This window comes from Lissotriton vulgaris, chromosome 7, assembly GCF_964263255.1.
Source record: "Lissotriton vulgaris chromosome 7, aLisVul1.2, whole genome shotgun sequence".
In the NCBI taxonomy this organism is placed as follows: Eukaryota; Metazoa; Chordata; class Amphibia; order Caudata; family Salamandridae; genus Lissotriton; species Lissotriton vulgaris.
This window is the reverse complement of record NC_141695.1, coordinates 1,524,675,606-1,524,700,230: the sequence shown is the minus strand read 5'-3', so window position 1 is coordinate 1,524,700,230 and position 24,625 is coordinate 1,524,675,606. Positions and strand designations below refer to the sequence as shown.

General features: G+C 43.9%; 1 protein-coding gene across 1 annotated transcript in view; it reads right to left on the bottom strand.

The window, feature by feature from the left end:
* TCTN3 (tectonic family member 3) overlaps positions 1-24,625 on the bottom strand; it is a 420,785-nt gene that overhangs the window by 370,353 nt on the left and 25,807 nt on the right. Inside the window, exon 2 of the mRNA XM_086932394.1 lies at positions 7,391-7,520. Coding sequence (XP_086788520.1) covers positions 7,391-7,520 — 130 coding nt within the window. The remainder of the gene's footprint in view (positions 1-7,390; positions 7,521-24,625) is intronic.

Here is a 24,625-nt window from a genome sequence, read left to right as displayed (position 1 = left end):
CAGTGGTTTTAACGAGGATACCAGTAGGATAGGATTGAGGGCTAGATCAGATCTTAGCAGCACCAGTGGTGCGCTTTTCGGAAGATTAAGGAGTCCTTTAATACATTTATTTTCCTTGATGGTTAATCTAGATGCATCTTTGTATCCCAAATCTCGGCTCCATACAGGGCAGCCGACGCTGCTGTGGTTTAAATATATTTTTATGGCCGGTGACACAGCCCCACCTGCAGTCGACTTGTGTTTCCTACTGATTAAAAGTGCACACTGATGGGGACCGCCCTTGCTTTTCTCAATTTTCTCCCCCCATTTTAGAGAGTCTGACAGTCTAATGCCCAGATAATCAAATTGAGTTGCCTATTCTACCAATGCACCTTCTATTCTCATATTGCCTCTGAAGGTTCCATGGGGGTTAATTCCCATACATTTATATTTATATGGGTTTATTTCTAGGCCTCTATTTTTATAGAAGGCTGCAAATGGATCCAGTTCCTTCTAAAGCCCATCAGGGTTCTGGAGATGAGTAAGGTGTCATCTGCCAACATTAAAATCGGAACCAGTGTGGCAATGAGATATGGGGCAGTATGTTCAAATGCAGAGACCCAGTTCACAGCACCACTGATGAACAAACTAAATAGGGTTGGGGCAAGCACACAGCCCTGTTTAACTCCTCTTTTCGTGGGGATTTTATCTATGAGATCGCCGATGTTGCTTCACCTTACTTGTGCATAAGTATTAGGTAGGCTTATTACTTCCAAGCTGGCCATTATTACAGCCTTCTGAGGTTTCTACCAGGGGATGTACTCAGGGCCTGATCCACAGACCCCAAATTGTGTATCTGGGTTCTTTCATGGGATTTTCCTACCTCGGGGGAACTCCCTACAGAATGATACACTCGAGGAGGCCTGCAGCTGGAGGAGATTCAAGTGGCTCTTAGCCAAGCTGCCCGGAACAAGATCTAAGGGTTGTAGGAAAGTAGTATGTTCCACTTATGGTTACCCCCACTTTTTTGCTGATGTCACACTGTTTTTGGCCTAGTCTGACTGGGACCCTGCTATCCAGGACTCCCCTCTATCTGCTTTATCCCTTAAATTGCAATGCATGTACTTTAGATACACTCCAGATTGGATTCTGGGGTACCCTCATCAGTCCCTAGTATATGGTACACCATGTACCCAGGGCATAGGTACCCCAGAGCCCTCCCATGGGATGAAGCATGTATTATGCCACCCCTGAGAGGCCATTAAAATTGACACAACCAGCCTGCTACAGCAGACTATAAGCTGTTGCTTGCTATGTGTGACCGGGCAGGGTAGTGTGGTGTCCAAAAGCTGGGCGTCCATTCCATCATATAGCTAAACATGGACAACACTTTAGTTGTCCTTCGGAATGCGGAGGTCACCCTCCCTGACTTTATGAGATTCCTCAATGATTTTGATGATGTATTGGGCCTGTGGGTGAACTGGTCCATATCCCATTTGCTCCCCCTAGCTCCCCGCCTGGCATCGCAAGGGGCAGTCATGCGAGGGGGGGGGGGATGGGTGCTAGATAGAATGCAGTGCTACCACAGCCTCTGCCGGATAAGGGATGTACTCTGGCACTTAAGCTAAACAAAGAGGTAACCTGTAACCCGAGGTTTCGTTTTACTCAATTTAACTTTGTCCATCAGTCATACCTTGCTCCTCAGCACATTCAATGCATATTTTTAACGCTCTCCCTTGCTTGACCCCACTGCATGTTCCAGACAGTGGGGTTTTACCACATGGTGTGGGATTGATTGATGTTGCAAATTGCCTGGCATAAGGTGACTGCTGAGGTGGCAGAGATAATATAAACAAACAATGGTCCGAGACCCAATTTTTTGAAGGTGAGAGATCAAGATTTGAATCGTTCAAGGTGTATACTAAATTCACAACCTAAACACAATTAATGAAAAACAAAAGAATAGGCAACAGCAACAGCCTCAGACTCTTTCATAGCATTTAATCCATTATTAGAAACAAGATTCAATGTACAATTATTTTACATTTTATATACAGTGCCCCGTATCTAGAGCGTGCAGTAAAGGAAAAGAAGGTGTTGAAAGGGCATGATCGTGAAAAAGGTGAAAAGGAGAGGTTTCACACAGAGTATACAAAAAATATTCTATATTTATTCAAGCAAACACCAGTCAAAAAAAGAACTGGGACAGTGGAACCTGGCCACTTAGGTAAATCAGTATGTAGTCCTTCTAGTTATTCAAGGGACATCAGATGAGTCAATGTCTGCACAAGGGGGGAATAACATTAGTGGTCCAGGTATTATTGGATGTCGACGTTTCGACTCGTCTTGCGGCCTTCCGGTTAGTTATGCCTGGGCCATGCGAGTCTTCCTCAGGACAGGTGCAACGGGGCAAGGGATCTGGTAGATGACCCTATGGAGAATACAAATAACCATGAGGGTTGGGGCTGTTGCCTATTAGAATTAAAACTTTGGGAGGGGGCAAATATGCTTACCCTTCACAGGATGAAGTAGGCGTAATGTCTTCCAAAATAACTCGGTCCAAATGATTCAAATAAGGGTACTGAAAAAATCCTCTGAAAAAATCAATCAAATGAGGAACCTCTGTTTTACAGTGATGTATACTTAGTAGAATAGATATCAGGATAAATACTGTAAAAATATTACCTTGTTCTATGCGTTGGGGGGTCCTATCAAGATAATGAGGCCATATAACACTATATGTCTCTTCAGGCACAATCCATAGTTAATTATGCAGTATAGAGAAATCTTCAAGGTTTTTGATTAAGCCTGAAAAATTAAGGACCGAGCTGTGGTAAGTATCAGCACAATAGAGTACCATAGAAGCTTAGTGAGATGGCCAAAAAGGGAGAAAAGGAGCCATTTACCTGAAATTAGGCTGATTGTCAATGTTTCATACTGAAGGAAAATTCCCTCGCCGATCAAAAAACTTTAACCGGCAGCTAAAAGTAAAGAAACAAGGAAACAAGGATGAGTGCCCCCTATTCAGTTAGTCCGCGTGAATAGACCTAAAGTAGTCCGGTTTTTACTCACTTTTTTTAAAAGGTAGGCAGGGTACTTCAAAGTAGACGCGCGTCGGTAACCCCTGGACCGGGTGGACTGACACCGAGTGTGGTGACTCAGTTGTAGCGCGTTTACGGAGTAAACAGCGACGACGGACTACCCGATTCCCAACCACTTCCTGGTTGGAGAAGGCCAGAAAAGACCCTTCGTCCAGGACATAATTGTAATTAAAACCTCCGGAGGATGTTTAAAAGGGGGGGGGGGGGCAGCCGAGGTCTTTACAGTAATCAGCGCTAAGAATTCTAATGCGACCAAGTTCGCAAATTATGTCATACCGACCTCCGTTCGGAATTGATAATAAATTCCAAATTTTACATGCTGAATACATATATAGTCGGTCTGGAGGACGTAGGCCACTTATCAGTACAGTGGTCATAGGAAAATCATTGTAAGATTGAAGGAACTGTGGCGGCCATTTTGGGTAGGGGAGACAGAGATCGAGCCCCAATGGTCATACTGGTACACAGAATTAAAACACATATTTACACATGAAGAAGGCAATATTTACAATTTACACACAAACAAAGCATAGTAGACCTATTGAGAGTCAGTCACACTGAATATACAAGATATGAATGTCATAACTGATTAACACTTAAAATAAAGAAAGGAATGATGGTTAGAGGATTCCCACTTGTCTATTGATCTCCTCCAATTCATTCAGCCCTTTGTGAGCCGTGTCAAGGAGATGTATCCAACGGCATTCCCTCCTGCTTAAGATACTTTGTACATCCCCTCCTCGTGGGTTAGCTTGTACTTTTTCCACGACCCACCATTTGATACTCTCCGGGGGATGTGAAAAGGTAGTGAAATGCTGTACCAGTGGAGCCCCTGCTGTTTTGCATCGTATCCGGCTGACATGCTGGAGGATCCTACACTTGACTCTTTGAATGGTTTGGCCCACATACATAAACCCACAGGGGCAAAGAATGGCATAAATCACCCCTGTGGTATTACAATTGCTGTGAACTTTTAGTGAATGTGTTTGGTCATTATGTGTAAAAGTGGTGCATTCCACTGACATGGGGCAGGCTTTACAATTCCCACATTTCTTGTGCCCGATTACTGGTGGTAAACCCCAATGTCGACATTGGCATTTGGTACAGGATGAAGTAGGGGGACTGTCGACCCCGTTACATGCTTTTAGAAAAGGGAAAAGCATCAGAGACCACCTCGTTAAATCACTCCTCCCAACACCAACTGCACCTTCTCAAACCACAAACCCACAGGGGTGATTTATGCCATTCTTTGCCCCTGTGGGTTTATGTATGTGGGCCAAACCATTCAAAGAGTCAAGTGTAGGATCCTCCAGCATGTCAGCCGGATACGATGCAAAACAGCAGGGGCTCCACTGGTACAGCATTTCACTACCTTTTCACATCCCCCGGAGAGTATCAAATGGTGGGTCGTGGAAAAAGTACAAGCTAACCCACGAGGAGGGGATGTACAAAGTATCTTAAGCAGGAGGGAATGCCGTTGGATACATCTCCTTGACACGGCTCACAAAGGGCTGAATGAATTGGAGGAGATCAATAGACAAGTGGGAATCCTCTAACCATCATTCCTTTCTTTATTTTAAGTGTTAATCAGTTATGACATTCATATCTTGTATATTCAGTGTGACTGACTCTCAATAGGTCTACTATGCTTTGTTCGTGTGTAAATTGTAAATATTGCCTTCTTCATGTGTAAATATGTGTTTTAATTCTGTGTACCAGTATGACCATTGGGGCTCGATCTCTGTCTCCCCTACCCAAAATGGCCGCCACAGTTCCTTCAATCTTACAATGATTTTCCTATGACCACTGTACTGATAAGTGGCCTACGTCCTCCAGACCGACTATATATGTATTCAGCATGTAAAATTTGGAATTTATTATCAATTCCGAACGGAGGTCGGTATGACATAATTTGCGAACTTGGTCGCATTAGAATTCTTAGCGCTGATTACTGTAAAGACCTCGGCTGCCCCCCCCCCCCCCTCCCCCCTTTTAAACATCCTCCGGAGGTTTTAATTACAATTATGTCCTGGACGAAGGGTCTTTTCTGGCCTTCTCCAACCAGGAAGTGGTTGGGAATCGGGTAGTCCGTCGTCGCTGTTTACTCCGTAAACGCGCTACAACTGAGTCACCACACTCGGTGTCAGTCCACCCGGTCCAGGGGTTACCGACGCGCGTCTACTTTGAAGTACCCTGCCTACCTTTTAAAAAAAAAAGTGAGTAAAAACCGGACTACTTTAGGTCTATTCACGCGGACTAACTGAATAGGGGGCACTCATCCTTGTTTCCTTGTTTCTTTACTTTTAGCTGCCGGTTAAAGTTTTTTGATCGGCGAGGGAATTTTCCTTCAGTATGAAACATTGACAATCAGCCTAATTTCAGGTAAATGGCTCCTTTTCTCCCTTTTTGGCCATCTCACTAAGCTTCTATGGTACTCTATTGTGCTGATACTTACCACAGCTCGGTCCTTAATTTTTCAGGCTTAATCAAAAACTTGAAGATTTCTCTATACTGCATAATTAACTATGGATTGTGCCTGAAGAGACATATAGTGTTATATGGCCTCATTATCTTGATAGGACCCCCCAACGCATAGAACAAGGTAATATTTTTACAGTATTTATCCTGATATCTATTCTACTAAGTATACATCACTGTAAAACAGAGGTTCCTCATTTGATTGATTTTTTCAGAGGATTTTTTCAGTACCCTTATTTGAATCATTTGGACCGAGTTATTTTGGAAGACATTACGCCTACTTCATCCTGTGAAGGGTAAGCATATTTGCCCCCTCCCAAAGTTTTAATTCTAATAGGCAACAGCCCCAACCCTCATGGTTATTTGTATTCTCCATAGGGTCATCTACCAGATCCCTTGCCCCGTTGCACCTGTCCTGAGGAAGACTCGCATGGCCCAGGCATAACTAACCGGAAGGCCGCAAGACGAGTCGAAACGTCGACATCCAATAATACCTGGACCACTAATGTTATTCCCCCCTTGTGCAGACATTGACTCATCTGATGTCCCTTGAATAACTAGAAGGACTACATACTGATTTACCTAAGTGGCCAGGTTCCACTGTCCCAGTTCTTTTTTGACTGGTGTTTGCTTGAATAAATATAGAATAATTTTTGTATACTCTGTGTGAAACCTCTCCTTTTCACCTTTTTCACGATCACGCCCTTTCAACACCTTCTTTTCCTTTACTGGACGCTCTAGATACGGGGCACTGTATATAAAATGTAAAATAATTGTACATTGAATCTTGTTTCTAATAATGGATTAAATGCTATGAAAGAGTCTGAGGCTGTTGCTGTTGCCTATTCTTTTGTTTTTCATTATTGTGTTTAGGTTGTGAATTTAGTATACACCTTGAACGATTCAAATCTTGATCTCCCACCTTCAAAAAATTGGGTCTCGGACCATTGTTTGTTTATATTACTGATTACCCAGGTCCAGTACCTCTAGGGTTACCCCATTACTATAATGGGAGGTGGCAGAGATGGCAGCACATGATCTCATTCCTACGCCTTCTTGAATGCTGGGACTGCGCCCCATGTGAAGAGGGACAGAAACCTACATAGGTTTATTGATTCAGCTTTTGTTCGGCTCAAGCACCGGGTACCCATCACGCTTGATCTACAGCGCTGGCACCATGACCTGTTGACATAGACTCTGGCAGAGGCTCATACCGTCCGCTGGCTCCACGAGGAGAGGTCCTGCACTGGTAGCGAAAGTTGGGAGACCTTTATGACTGAAGCTACAAATGACGTGTGTCCTTCTTGAGCCCACACCAACCAGCAATTCACTTATGTCAGTGCATACACACATATGGCATAGTGAATGTTCTCAAACACAGAGTGGGTACTGCTGGCCCCCGCAGTTGCACAATTAGCGTTCCATACACTTATTTGTACATGCAATTGTTTTTTCGACCCCACTAGGCTTCCATTGAGTGTTCCCTCAGGGGTTGTATGTTCCCACGTGACTCCCCCACCTCATCCCTCCCACCTGCCTACAGGTGTCATGCTTTCATACCTATGGGGCAAACCCATGGATTTGTTTGCTTTGTTTTTATGTTCTGATTTATTATATTTGTGTTTACTATTGCCACTTTCGCCATGGGCATGCTTGTGCCAACAAATACACTGTTCAGAAAGTTCATATGGTATATTCCGCATGCTACTGCATTATTATGTATTAGGATATGACTGTAGAGGTTGTCTAACTGTATTATTTTTTTAAAACAAATAAAAACATAAACAGGTGAAACGATAAAGTAAGGTGATGATGATTCACCATACACTCACTCTGTGCTGCCTGGAAGGCAGTAAGAGAAGACCACTAGAGGGTCAGACAAATTGCAGTCGGGATCACAGCAGCAGTTAGTGTCACAGGTGCCAGGTGAGAGATCACAGGTACAATACGGCAGGGTTGTTACTAAGAGAAAAAAAAAGCAGTGTTAGACAACAATCATTAAAAATGTCTGCTTCTCATTGTAGATGAAGACAACACCAGTCTCTCCTTTGAAATCCACAGCATTTGTGCAACATCTGAAGAATATCTATATTTGCTTGAGACACTGGCACCAGTCTCTCCACCCCTGGACTCTGCATATTTCCACAAATTGCATGCAGTGCATACTTGTGCACTCACCAGATGGAAAAGTGAAAGTAACTAGGTAGTGTGGTGATGGGTATTACAGAGGAGTGTTAGGGGGAGTGCAGTGAACTCCTCTGCATTTTTAATCTATTTATGGGTTTTAAGGGTTCTATGGACATGGGGTTGAGAGTGACACACAGGATGGCTTTTAAATGTGCCAGCTTACGGGCTCTTATGTTTACTCAACATATTCTGCATTGAAGGCCTTCAGGTAGAAGCACAAAGAACACCATTCTCAATTAAAATTGTGTGATGGACAAGAAGTTTGGGGCTTTGGTCAAGCTGTTGGTCACTGCCAAGGACAAACGTCTTTTCACAATAACAGTAACAGAGTGATGTGGTGCACATTTTGTATTGTTGCAAGTCCACTGTCCACAGTACCCCAATGAGAAATACATTCAAGGAGGCCTACCCCTAACATGACAATGTACTCTTGACCTTCCCCCGGTAACTGTATCTTTCAAGGGCCTATGTCCCCTGTTCAGTGGTCTGTTGCTCTTGAAGTAGGTTTCCGCCCTGGAAATGCCAAAACATATATACATCATTCCCCTCACATCACAGATAGGCAGGGGTTTGCACTAAGTCTAAATACATTGATCAATTTTCTTTGACAGTGAACACTGAAAACAAACATGTAGACACTCTTAAAATGCTTACTGACTGTAGAACAAAGCAAAGGGAGAAAGGATTTTGAAACTAGGGAGGCAGAGATTGAAATCTATAGAGCCTGGGGTTGAATTATATAATCGTACTGGTAAATTATACACTCTTCAACATATCTCCAAATAATAACTAGTGCCTACCCAGTGGTTTTAACAGTCCATATCCCAGTTACAGATCTTTTGGAAATTTACAGAGTGATTACTAGAAAGGGTCAATTGGTAATTTTTCAATTCCAACCACTTGCATTCAATATTTAAATTCCATCTCCACCAGGCTGTGGCAGCGCCAACATCACAACCTCCTTAGAATTTATTATACTGCTCCCTACCATGGAGATTGGGTAAGGAACGCTTGCCTGACCGTAACAGACTCAGTCCCAAAGCTATTAATAAAACCTGCATGACAAGATTCGAAAGTTAATAGCCTCGTGCGTTTAGTCAAAGAAAGCAAAAGATTAATACATCATAATAATTAGCATAATTATAAGTATCTAAATAAAGAGGCAAAATATACGGACATTGAAATATACTGATATTGAGTTCTGATCCCAAGAAAGCCAAACAGATCACTGGTTCTTCTCCAAAATAACACGTCTTTTATGTTTTTGGGACAGAAGACACACACATGTTCATCGCCTAACATTACATAGAAGGGTTGAATTAAAAAATGTTTCGTTCATGACAACCAATCAATCTATTAGTTGGTACAATACTCTTAGTAACTCCTACTCACTGAAGCATCCTATTGGCTTAAACTGTGCATATCTAATTAAGTAGATTAAATCATAGATTATAAAACATAGGAATAAAATAGCTTGCTCAACTACGGCGGAACTCAGCTAAGTAACCTTGAACTTGTAACAGAAACACACCCTTCCCTCCAGAGAGAACAAATTATTATACATTTGTAGTAGGACAGATCACTGCAGAGGCTATATTTTCATTGATTCTCTGAAATAATGAAACATGCACGTGGAACGCTCATACACATGAAATAAACATGGACTTTTGTGCAGAATTTCATGAATGATTGTCAATGCGGCCTGGTATGGTCTAGTTATGATATCTAAAGCATGCCTAAATTAATAATTACTTTTTATCAAGTTAAAACGCTGCTCCAACATAATTTATAGATTTTGGCACATCACACAGACGGCTAGCACAAGCGCTAAGACAACCCATAGGCTTATCTCCTACGTTAATGCTCCTAGGAATCCTCGAGGAGCATGCCTGGTACAGAGAGGAGAAGGCTTCAGTGAGCATGGCCGAGAGGGATAGACAGGTGCTCACGCAGAACCTAAATACAAAGTTTGTGGGTGCTCCCACAAGCACCAGAAAGTGTTGGGCCTATAATGGGATCATTTACAAATGAAGTTGGCATTAGTAAGACAGGTTGTAAGATTAAAAATACTGTACCAGTTAAGTTACTGTATGACACGTCTATCTTTGTACCATATCATGCAAGACAGATGCAAGAATGTTATGTATTGGTTTTGAAAAATTAATAAAAAAGAGTTTACTAAACCCAAATAGTTACATTCGATAAAACACAAGGCCAATCTAGAGTAGCTAAATTTCAAAGTCTCCATATTTCAGCAGCAATGGTTAATTAACATAATATGTTATGTTATGTTATAGGTGCTTATATAGCGCGCAGCTGCCCCAGCTAAGGGGAGTCCCGGCGCTTGATAGACAGGAGACTCTACCGCTGGAATGGATTCGCGGCTATAACATAACAGTGCAGTTTAACAAAAGTGGTAGGTTTTAATGGCCCTTCTGAACATCAGGAGATCCTGTAGACCACAACATACAAAATGTTTCTATTGAGGATCTATGTATTGTTTAACTATAAAGGATCATTTTCCACCATTACAAACTCTTGCATTTCTGAAAGAACTTTGATTGCACACAAGACATAGATTCAATAAAGAGAGGAATTCAAGAACAGGAACACAAACTACTGCAATCTCATACAAATAGGACGTAATCCTTCAGGTGCCCAGACACTCACTTTAGTATGGTTAAGAACCAACTGCTGCAACTAGGCAATGCAGAATCATACTCACCCGCTACAAATAAGCATCAAACCTGCAGTGACATCTTACAGCACTCTAAAATGTGGGCTGCACTATTGCAGATTAGTTGCAACACAAATAAAACTTTATAAATAAATAACTGAAATTAGAGGCACCACGATTGATAATGATCAGTAGATAGGGCTCATGGATAAACTGGCTTAGCAGCTACTCTCATACATTAATTGATTGTTTGCTACCGAAAAGAATTTCCATCTTTAGATTAGACAGAAAAAATTAAAACAGGATGGTGCGTTGCACTTATTCATAGGGACACACTCAAATGGGTGAATATTCATATGCTCAACTTTTAACACACCGAATGTCTTATAACTGAAATCTGATCAAACACCATGATTTCAATCATCGGCAATCTTATTTACCACAGTCGTGGCCAGAATAACAACTTTCTATAACTCACAGAATTTATACTCTCTGAGAATTTGGCAGACTCTAAGAAAGTTCAGCTTGGATCTTTAAATATATACTTATGCTTATGTTCTAATTATTTTAATAGTTTGCTTTTTGTCAATATATTCATAAATAGTTTAGAGCAAGTGATTTCTTATATGGATATTTTCAAGTAAGACTAACAATTTCCATAAAATTCTACATACACAGCATCAGAAACCAAGGGGACACCATTCTCACAGATCCTCTGGAAAACAGCACAAACAGCTGGTCTTCAACTTTCCGAAAAAGGCGGTGCATATGCTTGCACCGTGGAAGCTTATTAGAACAGTGGATGATAACCAGTGACTATCTCACAGACATGCTATAATGTACTACACCTCTCCCAACGGCAGACTTTTTGGGTGCTGATACAGTAACAGAGATTCAGCAGGAATAGGTATTTTCAGAAATAATGTTACCACCTAACATTAAGTTCTGTTTATTACTTATTGTCATGTATAACATAATCCTGCATAGTTTGTCTTCTAATAAAGGCCTCTAATAATACTAGTCCAAGTGTCTACTGTGTGTGCTCACTCTGGATTAAGTGTGAGGGGAACTGTAAAGAAGACACTCGCAATGCGGAAAGTATACAAGTCTTCTTTATTGCATCCGATCACCCAGCTTCCCGGCAGCAACTGCCAGTGCCACATCATTCCATGTTCCACGCAGGGAACGAAAAAGGAATGCAGTACAAGTGGCACGAGATCCCAACACCCCCCCTTTCCTCACATGGAAAACAAGATGATGAAAACATTCTTAAACACGAGAGAAACAGAAATTAAAATAAATTGCAAGGATGAGAGGTCAGCCAAAGAAATCGAGAAAATCAATACCTAACATAATCCCGGAATCTAGTGGGAGCAACCCTTTTTCTAGAAGAGGATGGCCGGGGAATAACCTCCTTGGCAGGAACAGAAACCTTTGAACTTCCCCCCATGGGAGGCAAACCGGTGCAAGGAGTGTGAACTCCAAATTTTCCTCTCACAAACTCAACTTTCGACTCCGGCACCACCAAGATAGCACATTTGTTCCAGGTCTTCTCATTCTCCTGCACCACAACATGGTCTCTCACCTCCCTCACTCTAACTGGAGCAGAAAATCAAGAGGATCCTTTACTAACAAGAACAGTTCCAATGACACACCGGAGACACTCTGTTCTGACCGACTTTTTCGGCCCTCTTTGGAGGGAGAATGATGGAAGATGACTCCAGTCTATTACCCTTCTAGTACAGGGATTAGAACTATAAACAGGACTTATCCATAAGGCACAATAGTGCATTTTCGTACCCTTTTCCTTAGATCAGGGATTATAAACTTAAGTTAGGGGATAGATTCATTAGTATTAGTGATGATCCGTCCTTTTGCAAGAGTGTTAGTATACCTTCTATGGAGTTATGCTTATTTCGGGCCTTGTAGGCCTCAAACGGGAGAGACTCCATCTTGCTTTCTGCCCGGCAGCTTGAGAGGCTTTCTAGGTCAAGTGTAATGTTTTAGTTTCGAAGTGTTGTTCGCTTGGAGAGAACCGGCTCAGGCTGGCCCTTATCGAAAGACTGTATTTTTCTCCACTCCGAAGACACAACTTCAGGCCCGCCGGCTGGGAACGTGTCCTTGGTACGGGGAGGTACAAGAATTTGGTGGGCGGCAGGTTACTGGCCGTAACTTTCCATGAAGGGACAGGCTTCCATATTAGCGAAAGTGTTAGGCAGTGAGTCAGTCAGTTTGTAGGCGGCAGCTAGCCGTTAGCATCTATGCCATTAATTATTTCCAGGCAGACAGTCGCCATTTTGAAGTCTGAGAAAGATCATGAAACTGAGACTCTCTGAGAAAGACTGAAGGAGAAGGAGAAGTAGCGCAGAGCGATCAGAAACAGAGAGAGACAGCAGCTAATAACGAGAGAGGTTCCAGTGACTTGGAGGGAAGCAGAGGAGATCGAGCATAGCGGTGCAGACGTGTACTCGTGACTGCTAAGGTGTGATTCCGAGACGAGCCAAAGCACAGACGAGAAGGGAACCTAGATGACTGCCGAACCCCGACTTCACGTTAATAAGGTGACCTCTGCCCTTTCCCCTATAGTGTGCACATTCTAACCTTTCACTTTTCTATGCAGAATATATGCTATCGTATAGTATTGTGTTTATAATTATTGTAATAAAAATACCCCAGTTCTTAGTGAACCGACATGTGCCTTGTATTCTTGTTCAATCAGGGTAACCTGGTCTTCTAGTCAGACATTGTTTGCATGAACGGATGCGAACCCCGATCAGGTAAGAAGTGACTGAGCAATGAGGGAGAGAGGGAACGTTTGATGCCAAGAGCAGAAGGTACATATTTCAATTTGGAAAGCCGTACTAACTTCTATTATTGTAGTATTATCCTGAGTAGACAATGAGAGATTTCTTCCACAGGTGTTCGTAGGAAAGTGATCGTCGTTGGTACACGGCGTTAATGAGAGCACCGGGGGGACACGGTGTGTAGATCCGCCGGAATGTGGATCGGGTTGTAAGTGAATGAGAGCACCGGGGGACACGGTGTGTAGGTCCGCCGGATTTTGGACCGGATAAGAGAGAGAGAGCACTGGGACTGCAGGCCCGTGTGTAGACACGCCGGATTGCGAGTCGAGTGAGCACTGAGGGAGATCAGTGTGTAAGGGTACATAACCAGACCTGCCCCAGGGTAGATTAGTCTGGGCCTAAGTGGCCGTGAGACTAGTTGGTATGAATAGGATATTGTAGAAAAACCTATGCATGTTTATTGCTATTTTCCCCATCCTTAGTTACGAAATGTACATACATATATCTATATCCATTGTAAATACGTTCTAAGGAGGGAAGTGAGTACGTTCCGACTGGGTTAGAGGGGCTCCTAGGAGCTGATTCCATCTGGTCCGAAAATCCTGTCGTTACATCTGGCGTCACGAACTGTTTACGAAGCCTGTGTGCGCTGTATTGTTTTGATCTTGTTGGTTTGCGCTCGGCTCGTACGTATTTTCTTTGTTGATAATTGTGTATATATTTTTTGTGTGTCAAAATGTTTTCAAAGAAATCGAAATCTACTTTTTAATTGCCTGCTGAAATTCCCGGCTGGGAATCAACGCCTTACGAGGCCTTGGCCCGTGAGTGGGCCGATTCTACTGGTTTGAGTGAGAATTGGACTTCTTGTTTGGAGCAGGCGGAGCCTGCTGATGTGGTTTCTTGCTTGCAAAAAGCTCCAGTAGTGAAGGGTGATGAGCTTCCTATTTTAGGACGCAGAGGTTGGATTGTGCTGACTGCATACAGAATGCTTCATGAGAAGTTTGTTAAATTGCAGAGGCGGTTTGTGGATATGGAAGAAAAGTTTGTTGAAGTGCAGAATGCGCATACTCTTTTGCGATGTCAGAATAAATTGCTTGCCGACAAACTTGAGACTTATCAAACTATAGCCGAAAGGGCTGCTGTGCGCATTGTGAAATACAAATACAGACACCGTCGTGGTCGTGTTTCTACACGGAAAGTGCGTCTGGTCGTGGCGAAAGCCGGACTGGATTGGAACCCTGATGAGTGGGATGGTAATATCTGGGATTCGAATGATTCTGGCTCCTCGGCTGAGGAGGGTGATAAGCACGAGTCTTCTCGCTCCGGACGTGATTGTAAATCTGCTTCTTGTGACAAAGACGATATTTCTAGCGACCGTGGTCGCTCTTCCTGTTCTAATGACGTATCTCGCCCTGATTGTTCATCTAAATTTGAGGACCGGGCTTCTTCGGAGGCTCTTCCGGAGGTTTCTGCTCACCTTGTTTTTCGACGCAAATTGCAACAGGCTCCTGGTATGCCGAATGGTATTCATTTGGATAGTATTGAAGATTTTACTCAACAGGAGTTTAGTGACATTTTACAACGATTTCGACAACGGCCCGGTGAAACTTTGCTTACGTGGATGGTACGCCTATATGAATTGGGTGCTGCTGGTATCATGCGTGATGCTGGTGATTGTTTACGGTTTTGCTCTTTGAGTTCCGATTCTACTGTACAAGATCATTTTCGGAATTATAATGGTGCTGGCCAAATTAGTCTGCTCCAGCTTGCGAATGATGGCTGTAACCATAAATACCCTACTGAATATGACTGGCCTGTCAATGACAAGCCGTGGTACACTTTGCGCGATGCGTCGCAACGTTTGAAAGAGGAAGTGATGAAGACTGCGATTTTTCTCAGTACTTCTGACAGGTTGTTGGATGGTCTATTAACATCTTCTGTACGCAATCGCATTATCCGTTCTTCCCCTGTTGCTTATAAACAGGTTATGATGACTTTATTAATCAATCAGACTGGCAATCCTTTGTCTATGGTGCTTGAATCTGTTCGTCAGCTTGGTGAGTTGGGTGAATGGTTTAAACCTGAGAGACAATCTCGACCTGAGGGTTGTACCGCTGGGGATTATAGATTCTCTGGACGTGATATGTTTCTTGCGCTATTGGCTGATGGTGTGAAAAGGGAGGACATTGATGGTGAACCTAATAATCGCTTATGGGACATGTTTCGTAAGCGTGGTTTAGATCGGAAAGAGGGTGCCCGTCGTGTGTGAAAGAATGATTGTGACCGTGGTTCTGATGACAGTGGTGATGAGAGGCGTCGTGTGGATGCTGATCGCCGTGATGAACGGCGCTATGAACGTGATGTATCCCCTCGTCGTGAGAACGTAAGGGTGAGAGAGGGGGACAGAGAAAGGGGGAGAGATGATCGTGTCTCCAACAGACACAGAGATGAAAGAGGTTATTCCCCTGAGTTGAGAAGGGAGGATCGTCACAAGCTTTCTGATCGTAATTCGCAATACTTTGAAAATGACAAAAATCCATTTCGTAATAGAGATGGATATGAGCAGGACATTCTGATTCCCAAGAAACCTGAGAGCATTTATCCTGATTTGTCTTGGTTGACAGACCACAGTAAAAATGACTAGGAAATAGGTCAAGCTCCAGTACGCAGGTGGGCCCACAGAGACAACAGACCCTATGTAGATATTGACATTTTTGGGAAACATCGTAATATCCAAAGGGCCCGAGCATTGGTAGATACAGGAGCGGAGGCCACTTTAATTCATGGTAAATCTAAGAAATTTATAGGACAATTTTTCACTATTACTGGTTTAGGTGGAAAGGAGACCCCCGCAGTGCAAACTACACTTGAGATGAAAATTGGTAGAATTCCCCGCAAAGAATATTCTGTGTTAGTTGTACCGCTTTTGGAGTATATAATTGGAATCGATATTTTGAAAGGAATGACTTTGCATTTGGATGATGGTTGTTATCAATTTGGAACTAAGCATTACATATCGTCCAGACCCGTACGGGTTGGCCGTTTACGGATGCCCCCCATAAAGATTCCCAAAGCTACGAAAGTGGTTTCTCAGAAACAATATCGTATTCCAGGTGGTCATGAAGAAATTAGTGCCACAATTCAGGATTTGGTTGATGCAGGAGTTATAACTCCGGTTACTTCTGCTTTGAATAATCCCGTTTGGCCTGTGCGCAAGAGTGATAATTCTTGGCGCATGGCTGTTGATTATCGAGAGCTGAACAAACACACACCTCGTTTGACTGTTGCAGTGCCAGACATTGTTACTTTAATTCAAAGAATTCAGAAGCATCCAGGTACATGGTATGCGTCTATTGATATTGCTAATGCTTTCTTTTCGATTCCGATTGCCCCAGAGTGTCAGGAACAATTCAGTTTTACCTGGAATTGACGTCAAATGACGTTTAGAAGTCTTCCTCAAGGTTATGTACATAGTCCTACGATCTGTCACCGGCTGGTGGCGGAACATTTGTCCGAAGTGACTGTACATCCGCAAGTTCAAGTGTGTCATTATATTGACGACATTTTAATTCAAGGTGAGACACAAGATCAGGTCCAGATCCAATTAGATCAGATCCTTGACTGCTTACGTGCAAAAGGTTGGGAAATTAATCCTGATAAGTTACAAGGTCCATCCCAAAATGTTAAATTTTTAGGCATCAATTGGCATGAAGGTCACAGAGAAGTGATCCCGCAGGTAAAACGAAAAATTTTAGACTTTGCAGTTCCAAGGAATAGGAAAGAAGCTCAGAGTTTCATTGGCTTGTTTGGTTTTTGGCGTCAACATTTTCCCCATTTGAGTCAGATTTTGGCTCCCCTATATCGAGTCACTCGTAAAAAGAATGCGTTTGAATGGGGTGAACCACAACAGAATGCTTTTAATTTGGCGAAAGAAGCAATTCAGTACGCCTTGGATCTGTGGCCTGTGGGCAAGGGTGATGTGGATTTGAATGTGTCTGTCGAAGGTCTGTATGCCAATTGGAGTTTATGGCAAAAGCAGGGCAGACAAAAAGTGCCATTAGGTTTTTGGACTAAAAAGTTACCCGAGGCTGGTGAGCGTTATACACCTTTTGAGAAACAGTTGCTTGCATGTTATTGGGCTCTGGTGGATACCGAGCAATTGACCTTGGGTCATGCTGTAATTTTGAGACCTGAAATTCCTATCATGCAGTGGGATTTAAGTTCGCCGAAATCCCATCGAATTGGACCTGCTCAAGAGGCGAGCGTGATTAAATGGAAATGGTACATTCAGGACAGGGCATGTGTGGGTCCGAAAGGTGTGGCAGTGTTACATGAGCGAGTGGCGCAGGCGCCATTGAACGAAACTGGAAATGATTGCTCCGTACCTGTAGTACAGGAATTTCTAATTTAAAACATTTATAAAGCGCAGCATGCACCGAACGGTTTCTTGGCGCTAGTGGAGGGGATTGGCTACAGAGACAAAAGTGGAGCCCGGGATTGGGGCCGGGGAAGGAGGATTACACAGGGAATGCCTGTTGGACCCACCCCACTTTTTGCGTCTGAAACGTGGGATTTGGAGGAGGGACTTGGAGGAGGAACGAAGTTGTCTAGAGGGAACGTATTCTTTTATTAGTGAGGAGATGAAAGCGGGTGCGGTGCCTTGACGAGCCTGGAAAACCATGCAGGCGGTTTTGAACAGAGAACGTTCCTTGATCGGGAGCCAATGAAGCTCCCTGAGGAGGGGTGTGGAGTGGTGGTAGCGTGGGAGACCAAAAACCAGCCGGGCGGCTTGGTTTTGGACCACCTGTAGCCTCCTTAGACTGTATGCTGGTATGCCGTTGTAGAGGGCGTTGGAGTAATCCAGTCGTGATATGACTAAAGCGGCCATGATCATTTTGAGTGCCTGGGGGGAGAAGAAGCGAGCGACAGTGCGGATAGTTCGGAGGGTGAGGAAGCAGGAGGAGACTACGGAGCTGATTTGAGAGTGGAGGGTAAGCTGATTATTCATTTTAACCCCCAGAGTTTTGACCGTGGTAGAAGGAGTGGGGGCGGGACAGAGGGTGGGGGGCCAGAAGAGAGAGTTCCAGGGACTGGAAGGACCTCCGGTAAGAACCAACTCGGTTTTGTCCGGATTCAACTTGAGATGGTTGTGGTTCATCCAGTCCCTGATAAATGTCATGGTGTGCTGGAAGCTGGAAACAGAGAGGGGAGAAGAGGATAGACCAAATATGAGCTGGAGGTCATCCGCGTAGTTAAACACGGTGACCTCCAGCTGTTGAAGAGCGAAGATGAGGGGGAAGATGTAAAGATTGAATAGTAGGGGGGACAAGGAAGAACCCTGGGGGACACCACATGTGACGGGGAGTGGGATGGTTGTAAAATCTCCGAGGCGGACCACCTGAGTGCGGAATAACATTGAATGGGTGTTTCACATTCCATATTATCCACAGGCTTCGGGTCTAATTGAGAGAATGAATGGTTTGCTAAAGGAACAATTACGAAAGTTAACTGATGAACACTACAAAAACTGGAGAGACTTTCTACTCCAGGCATTGCTGATTCTGAATAATCGTCCCTTGTTGCATGCTGAATCTCCTTTAATGCGTTTGTTTCCCCCAAATGTTGATGCACAGCCCAACACCATTGGTAATACTGTCATGTATTGGGAAATTACCCCCGGAGCTTTGGCTCCATGCAGAGCAACCCCAGGTTCCGCAGGCTTGGACCTGCATGCTATGTATGATACTATCCTCAAAAGCAGGGACCGAATAATTGTTGAAACAGGCGTTGGTGTCTGTATACCAGCTGGAAGTTTTGGACTGATTGCCCCTAGATCGGGCCTTGCCTTAAAAGGTGTTCAAGTACTCGGGGGAGTGATTGACAGTGATTATCAGGGAGAGATTAAGGTTCTCCTGCTGAATAGCAGTGAGATTGATTTACCGATTAAAAAATCTGACCGTGTTGCTCAGTTGCTAATTATGCCTGTTTTCAGTGGTGAGATTAAGAAAGGCGTTGCCCCAACTTTGCTAACTGTACGAGGCCAATAGGGATTCGGCTCTACGGATAATCCTGGAGCGAAAATATGGGTGCAATCGCCTAAACATCCCCCTGAACAGGCTGAAGTCATTGCGACCGGTCATGACAATACCATTTTGGTAATGAGACCAGGGAAAGATAGCTGGGAAGCTGTCCCGGCTGACAAATGTTTTTTACGAGAATGAATAATGCCTGTATTTGATTTTCTTTCAGATCATTCTCTGGACTGCTGCTGCAGGATGTGCCGGCGTTGGACTCCTTTTGGTCTGCTACGCCGGGAGAGGAGAGGACCCACAGACTTCGGTTGATTGGAGAACCCGAGTTCCGCGTTCCTTCGCTGCGTGGGATTCCTCATCGAACTTTTGGATCACCCTTGCTAAGCGGGTTACTAACTCTCCGCATTTCTGCCTTACCCCTATGCGTTCTGTGACTGACATCTTAGCGACCTGCTTGGTTGTCGTCCCTGCCTCCACTGAAACGTTGCGGCACATTTTCAATGTATCGAGTGCCCGAACCAATATTATTCTGGGCGATTTCGCGGCCCACGAATTTTGCCCTTTGTGTACTGTTCTTTCAGACTCCATTCCCCCGATTCATTCCCAAATTACTACCTACAATATCACGCAGGGTGATTTATGTTTTATTTTGACCTGTGATCCTAAAGCAATTACTGAATGTGTCAGATTGAAGTTAAATGCTGCCACTTCTTTTTCAGCTCATCAACGTTTGCTATGCTTACAAAGACTCCCGACTTCATTTGTTTCTGTTAAAAATAATATGACATGCAAACGTATATTAGTTGCTCCTAGCCATTACCGTACGATGTTGTTACCCTCTGGTTGGTTATTTTCCTGCGGAAATTCCTCCTGGCCCTATATTCCTGCAAATATTTCCGGCGGTCCATGTGCCATCACCAGACTGAGTTTATTAATGTTTTCTTCACATCCCAATACCCATTCCCGTGTAGTCTGTGATTCTATGATGTTACATGAGGACTGTGATTCTTCCCTTCATCTTTATTCTAAATCTGAATATCTAAGTTTAGCTATTTCCATTATTGGTGTCCCGGCGTTGGCAGTTTACAACGCCAAGTCGATTGGATAAATGGCCTGTTGGATGGTAAAATCGATTAATCAAACCTCTACCATTCTATCTGACATGTTATTAGATGCCCAGGGTGAATGCAGAGCAACTCTGCAGAACCGCGCAGCCATCAACTACCTCTTGTTAAAGCATGGACATGATTGTTCTGACTTTGAGGGTCTTTGCTCCTTCAACTTATCCGACCACACCAAATCTATCCAAGCCCATATTGATAAACTTCATGACTTGACTGCAGAAGTTAGAAAACATATTGATCAGGGTTGGTTTGACTGGCTCTTCAATTGGTTACCTGACTTACATTCTCTACGACAGATATTAGGGGGTATTGTGATTTCTATTTGTATTTTAGTAGCCGTTTGCTGCTTTATTCAGTGCATTCCTTCTCTACTCCAATATTGTAGATTTGGCAAGAGAAATAGATCAGTTAATTTTGTTTCTTATTAATCTTCCACAGATGTTAGTTCCATATAAAACATGGTTAATAGACTGGAGTCAAGGGTGAAGTGTTCTGACCGACTTTTTCGGCCCTCTTTGGAGGGAGAATGATGGAAGATGACTCCAGCCTATTACCCTTCTAGTACAGGGATTAGAACTATAAACAGGACTTATCCATAAGGCACAGTAGTGCATTTTCGTACCCTTTTCCTTAGATCAGGGATTATAAACTTAAGTTAGGGGATAGATTCATTAGTATTAGTGATGATCCGTCCTTTTGCAAGAGTGTTAGTATACCTTCTATGGAGGTATGCTTATTTCGGGCCTTGTAGGCCTCAAACGGGAGAGACTCCATCTTGCTTTCTGCCGGCAGCTTGAGAGGCTTTCTAGGTCAAGTGTAATGTTTTAGTTTCGAAGTGTTGTTCGCTTGGAGAGAACCGGCTCAGGCTGGCCCTTATCGAAAGACTGTATTTTTCTCCACTCCGAAGACACAACTTCAGGTCGGCCGGCTGGGAACGTGTTCTTGGTACGGGGAGGTACAAGAATTTGGTGGGCGGCAGGTTACTGGCCGTAACTTTCCATGAAGGGACAGGCTTCCATATTAGCGAAAGTGTTAGGCAGTGAGTCAGTCAGTTTGTAGGCGGCAGCTAGCCGTTAGCATCTATGCCATTAGTTATTTCCAGGCAGACAGTCGCCATTTTGAAGTCTGAGAAAGATCATGAAACTGAGACTCTCTGAGAAAGACTGAAGGAGAAGGAGAAGTAGCGCAGAGCGATCAGAAACAGAGAGAGACAGCAGCTAATAACGAGAGAGGTTCCAGTGACTTGGAGGGAAGCAGAGGAGATCGAGCATAGCGGTGCAGACGTGTACTCGTGACTGCTAAGGTGTGATTCCGAGACGAGCCAAGGCACAGACGAGAAGGGAACCTAGATGACTGCCGAACCCCGACTTCACGTTAATAAGGTGACCTCTGCCCTTTCCCCTATAGTGTGCACATTCTAACCTTTCACTTTTCTATGCAGAATATATGCTATCGTATAGTATTGTGTTTATAATTATTGTAATAAAAATACCCCAGTTCTTAGTGAACCGACATGTGCCTTGTATTCTTGTTCAATCAGGGTAACCTGGTCTTCTAGTCAGACATTGTTTGCATGAACGGATGCGAACCCCGATCAGGTAAGAAGTGACTGAGCAATGAGGGAGAGAGGGAACGTTTGATGCCAAGAGCAGAAGGTACATATTTCAATTTGGAAAGCCGTACTAACTTCTATTATTGTAGTATTATCCTGAGTAGACAATGAGAGATTTCTTCCACAGGTGTTCATAGGAAAGTGATTGTCGTTGGTACACGGCGTTAATGAGAGCACCGGGGGGACACGGTGTGTAGATCCGCCGGATTGTGGATCGGGTTGTAAGTGAATGAGAGCACCGGGGGACACGGTGTGTAGGTCCGCCGGATTGTGGACCGGATAAAAGAGAGAGAGCACTGGGACTGCAGGCCCGTGTGCAGACACGCCGGATTGCGTGTCGAGTGAGCACTGAGGGAGATCAGTGTGTAAGGGTACATAATCAGACCTGCCCCAGGGTAGATTAGTCTGGGCCTAAGTGGCCGTGAGACTAGTTGGTATGAATAGGATATTGTAGAAAAACCTATGCATGTTTATTGCCATTTTCCCCATCCTTAGGTACGAAATGTACATACATATATCTATACCCATTGTAAATACGTTCTAAGGAGGGAAGTGAGTACATTCCGACTGGGTTAGAGGGGCTCCTAGGAGCTTATTCCATCTGGTCCGAAAATCCGGTTGTTACACACTCTGACACAGTTGGATACATACTTGGATTGGACAGCGGCCCGACATCGGCTACCTTGCCAAGCTTTTGCAAATCCACCTCCTTCCTAGACATCCAGTCCTTGTTCAGCTTAGAACCAGACACTCTACCCCTTAGCAAAGTGAAAGGAGACACCCCAGTACTCGAGTGAGTAGTGATCCTCATTGCCCACAACATATCAGAAATAGCCACCATCCAATGCAAGCCATTGATGAAAGCCAACTGCAACTGATCCTTGATCACACTGTGCAGGCGTTCAACAAGACCATTACTGCGGGGATGATAAAGGGAGGTGAGGATGTGCTTGATGCCATGCGCCTTCCGGAATTCCTGCATCTCCACGGACACCAACTGGGTGCCATAATCAGTCACCAAATCCTCTGGAAACCCTTCCTGAATAATAACATCCTTGAAGAAGCTGATCGTTGTTGCAGAATTGATGCCATCTATTATCTAACTTCTGGCCATTTAGACATGTAATCAATAAAAAACACCAAAGCGTATTTGGGAGAACTACCCATACCACATCAAAAGTCAACTTGCACCAGGGTGAGTTCTTCACTGCTACAGGATTGACAGGAGGGGGATAGGTTACTTGAGTTGTGTCACTTCAAACACATGCACCACAATCACGAACAGTGTTCAATGGACCTATCAACACCCAGCCATTAGAAATCTTCTCTAACCCTCCACTTCATGGCACGGATGCCCAGATGATGTTTGTGGGCCAGATCTAAAACCTTCTTACGTAAGGTCACAGGAACAACCAGTAATCCACCTCTACGCAGAATCCTATCAACAAGAGACAACTCGTCACATACCCTCCTCAAAAAGGAATTAGTTCAGGAGTAAGAACAGTATTATTGGGCCAGCTGTGAGGCACAAAGTCCATCACCTTGCTGATCTCAAAATCTTCAGACAGAGCCAGCTTTCAATCAACTTCAGACAAAGCAGCTCCAGTATCAGCTACTGTACTAACAACACACACCATTTCCAAATGCTCACCCTCAGGCTCAAAAACAGTCTCAGCAAGGAGTAACCTGGACAGGAAATCGGCTACGTGATTTTTCAAGCCAGGCACATACTCCAAACGGTAATTAAATTATTTAAGTTTGTACTGCCATTTGGCAATGCAAGGGGTGGCCCTCCCACCACCCTTGGTGGTAAAAAGATCTACCAATGGTTTATGGTCAGTCCGGGATATAAAATCATTGCCCCACAAAAAGTTACAAAAATACTGTACACCCCACCATAAAGCCAAGGCTTTCTTTTCAATTGTAGAGTAGGTGCCCTCGGCACCCCGGAGTGCTCTAGAGGCAAAAGCAAATCTCCTCCTTATTGTCAGATCTTTTCTGCATAAGAACAGCCCCGAGACCCACATTGCTGGCGTCAGTGGTAACAATGCAGTGATTGTTAATGTTCATTAATTTGAGTGGGCGTGCCTGAACAATTGCCTCTTTCAATAACTTGAAATCACAAGCACACTGGTCTAATCATACGCACTTATAATTTTTTTTTTAGAAGCCCGCGCAAACACACCGTCCTGTCAGAGAAATTGCCACAAATGTAGCGTAGTAGTGGTGTGCACATCACCGACATACTTAATAATGCAGGTTGACACGCTTGGTGTGCGTGTCACTGTAGCCAATAAAATGCACTGGGTGTGGATGTAACTGTTGAAAATATACATTGATATGCTTGGTGTGCCTGTCACCGTTAACAGAACTTGTACAAGATGTGGCGATAGTTTCAATGAAAGTGACACGCTGCCATGCAGAGCTTCCCCTCTAGCTGTGTGACGTGCGCTGACTAACGCGCTAGTTGCCACAACAACGGAAACTTGCTACACAGTGTGTGACGCGCGCCGACTAACGCACCAGTTGCTACAACCACGGAAGTCTTCCTTCACGCAACGTGACGTGTGCTGACTCGCGGGCAGGTTGTCGCGGTAACAGAAACTTTCCAGCAACAGTATGACACGCGTT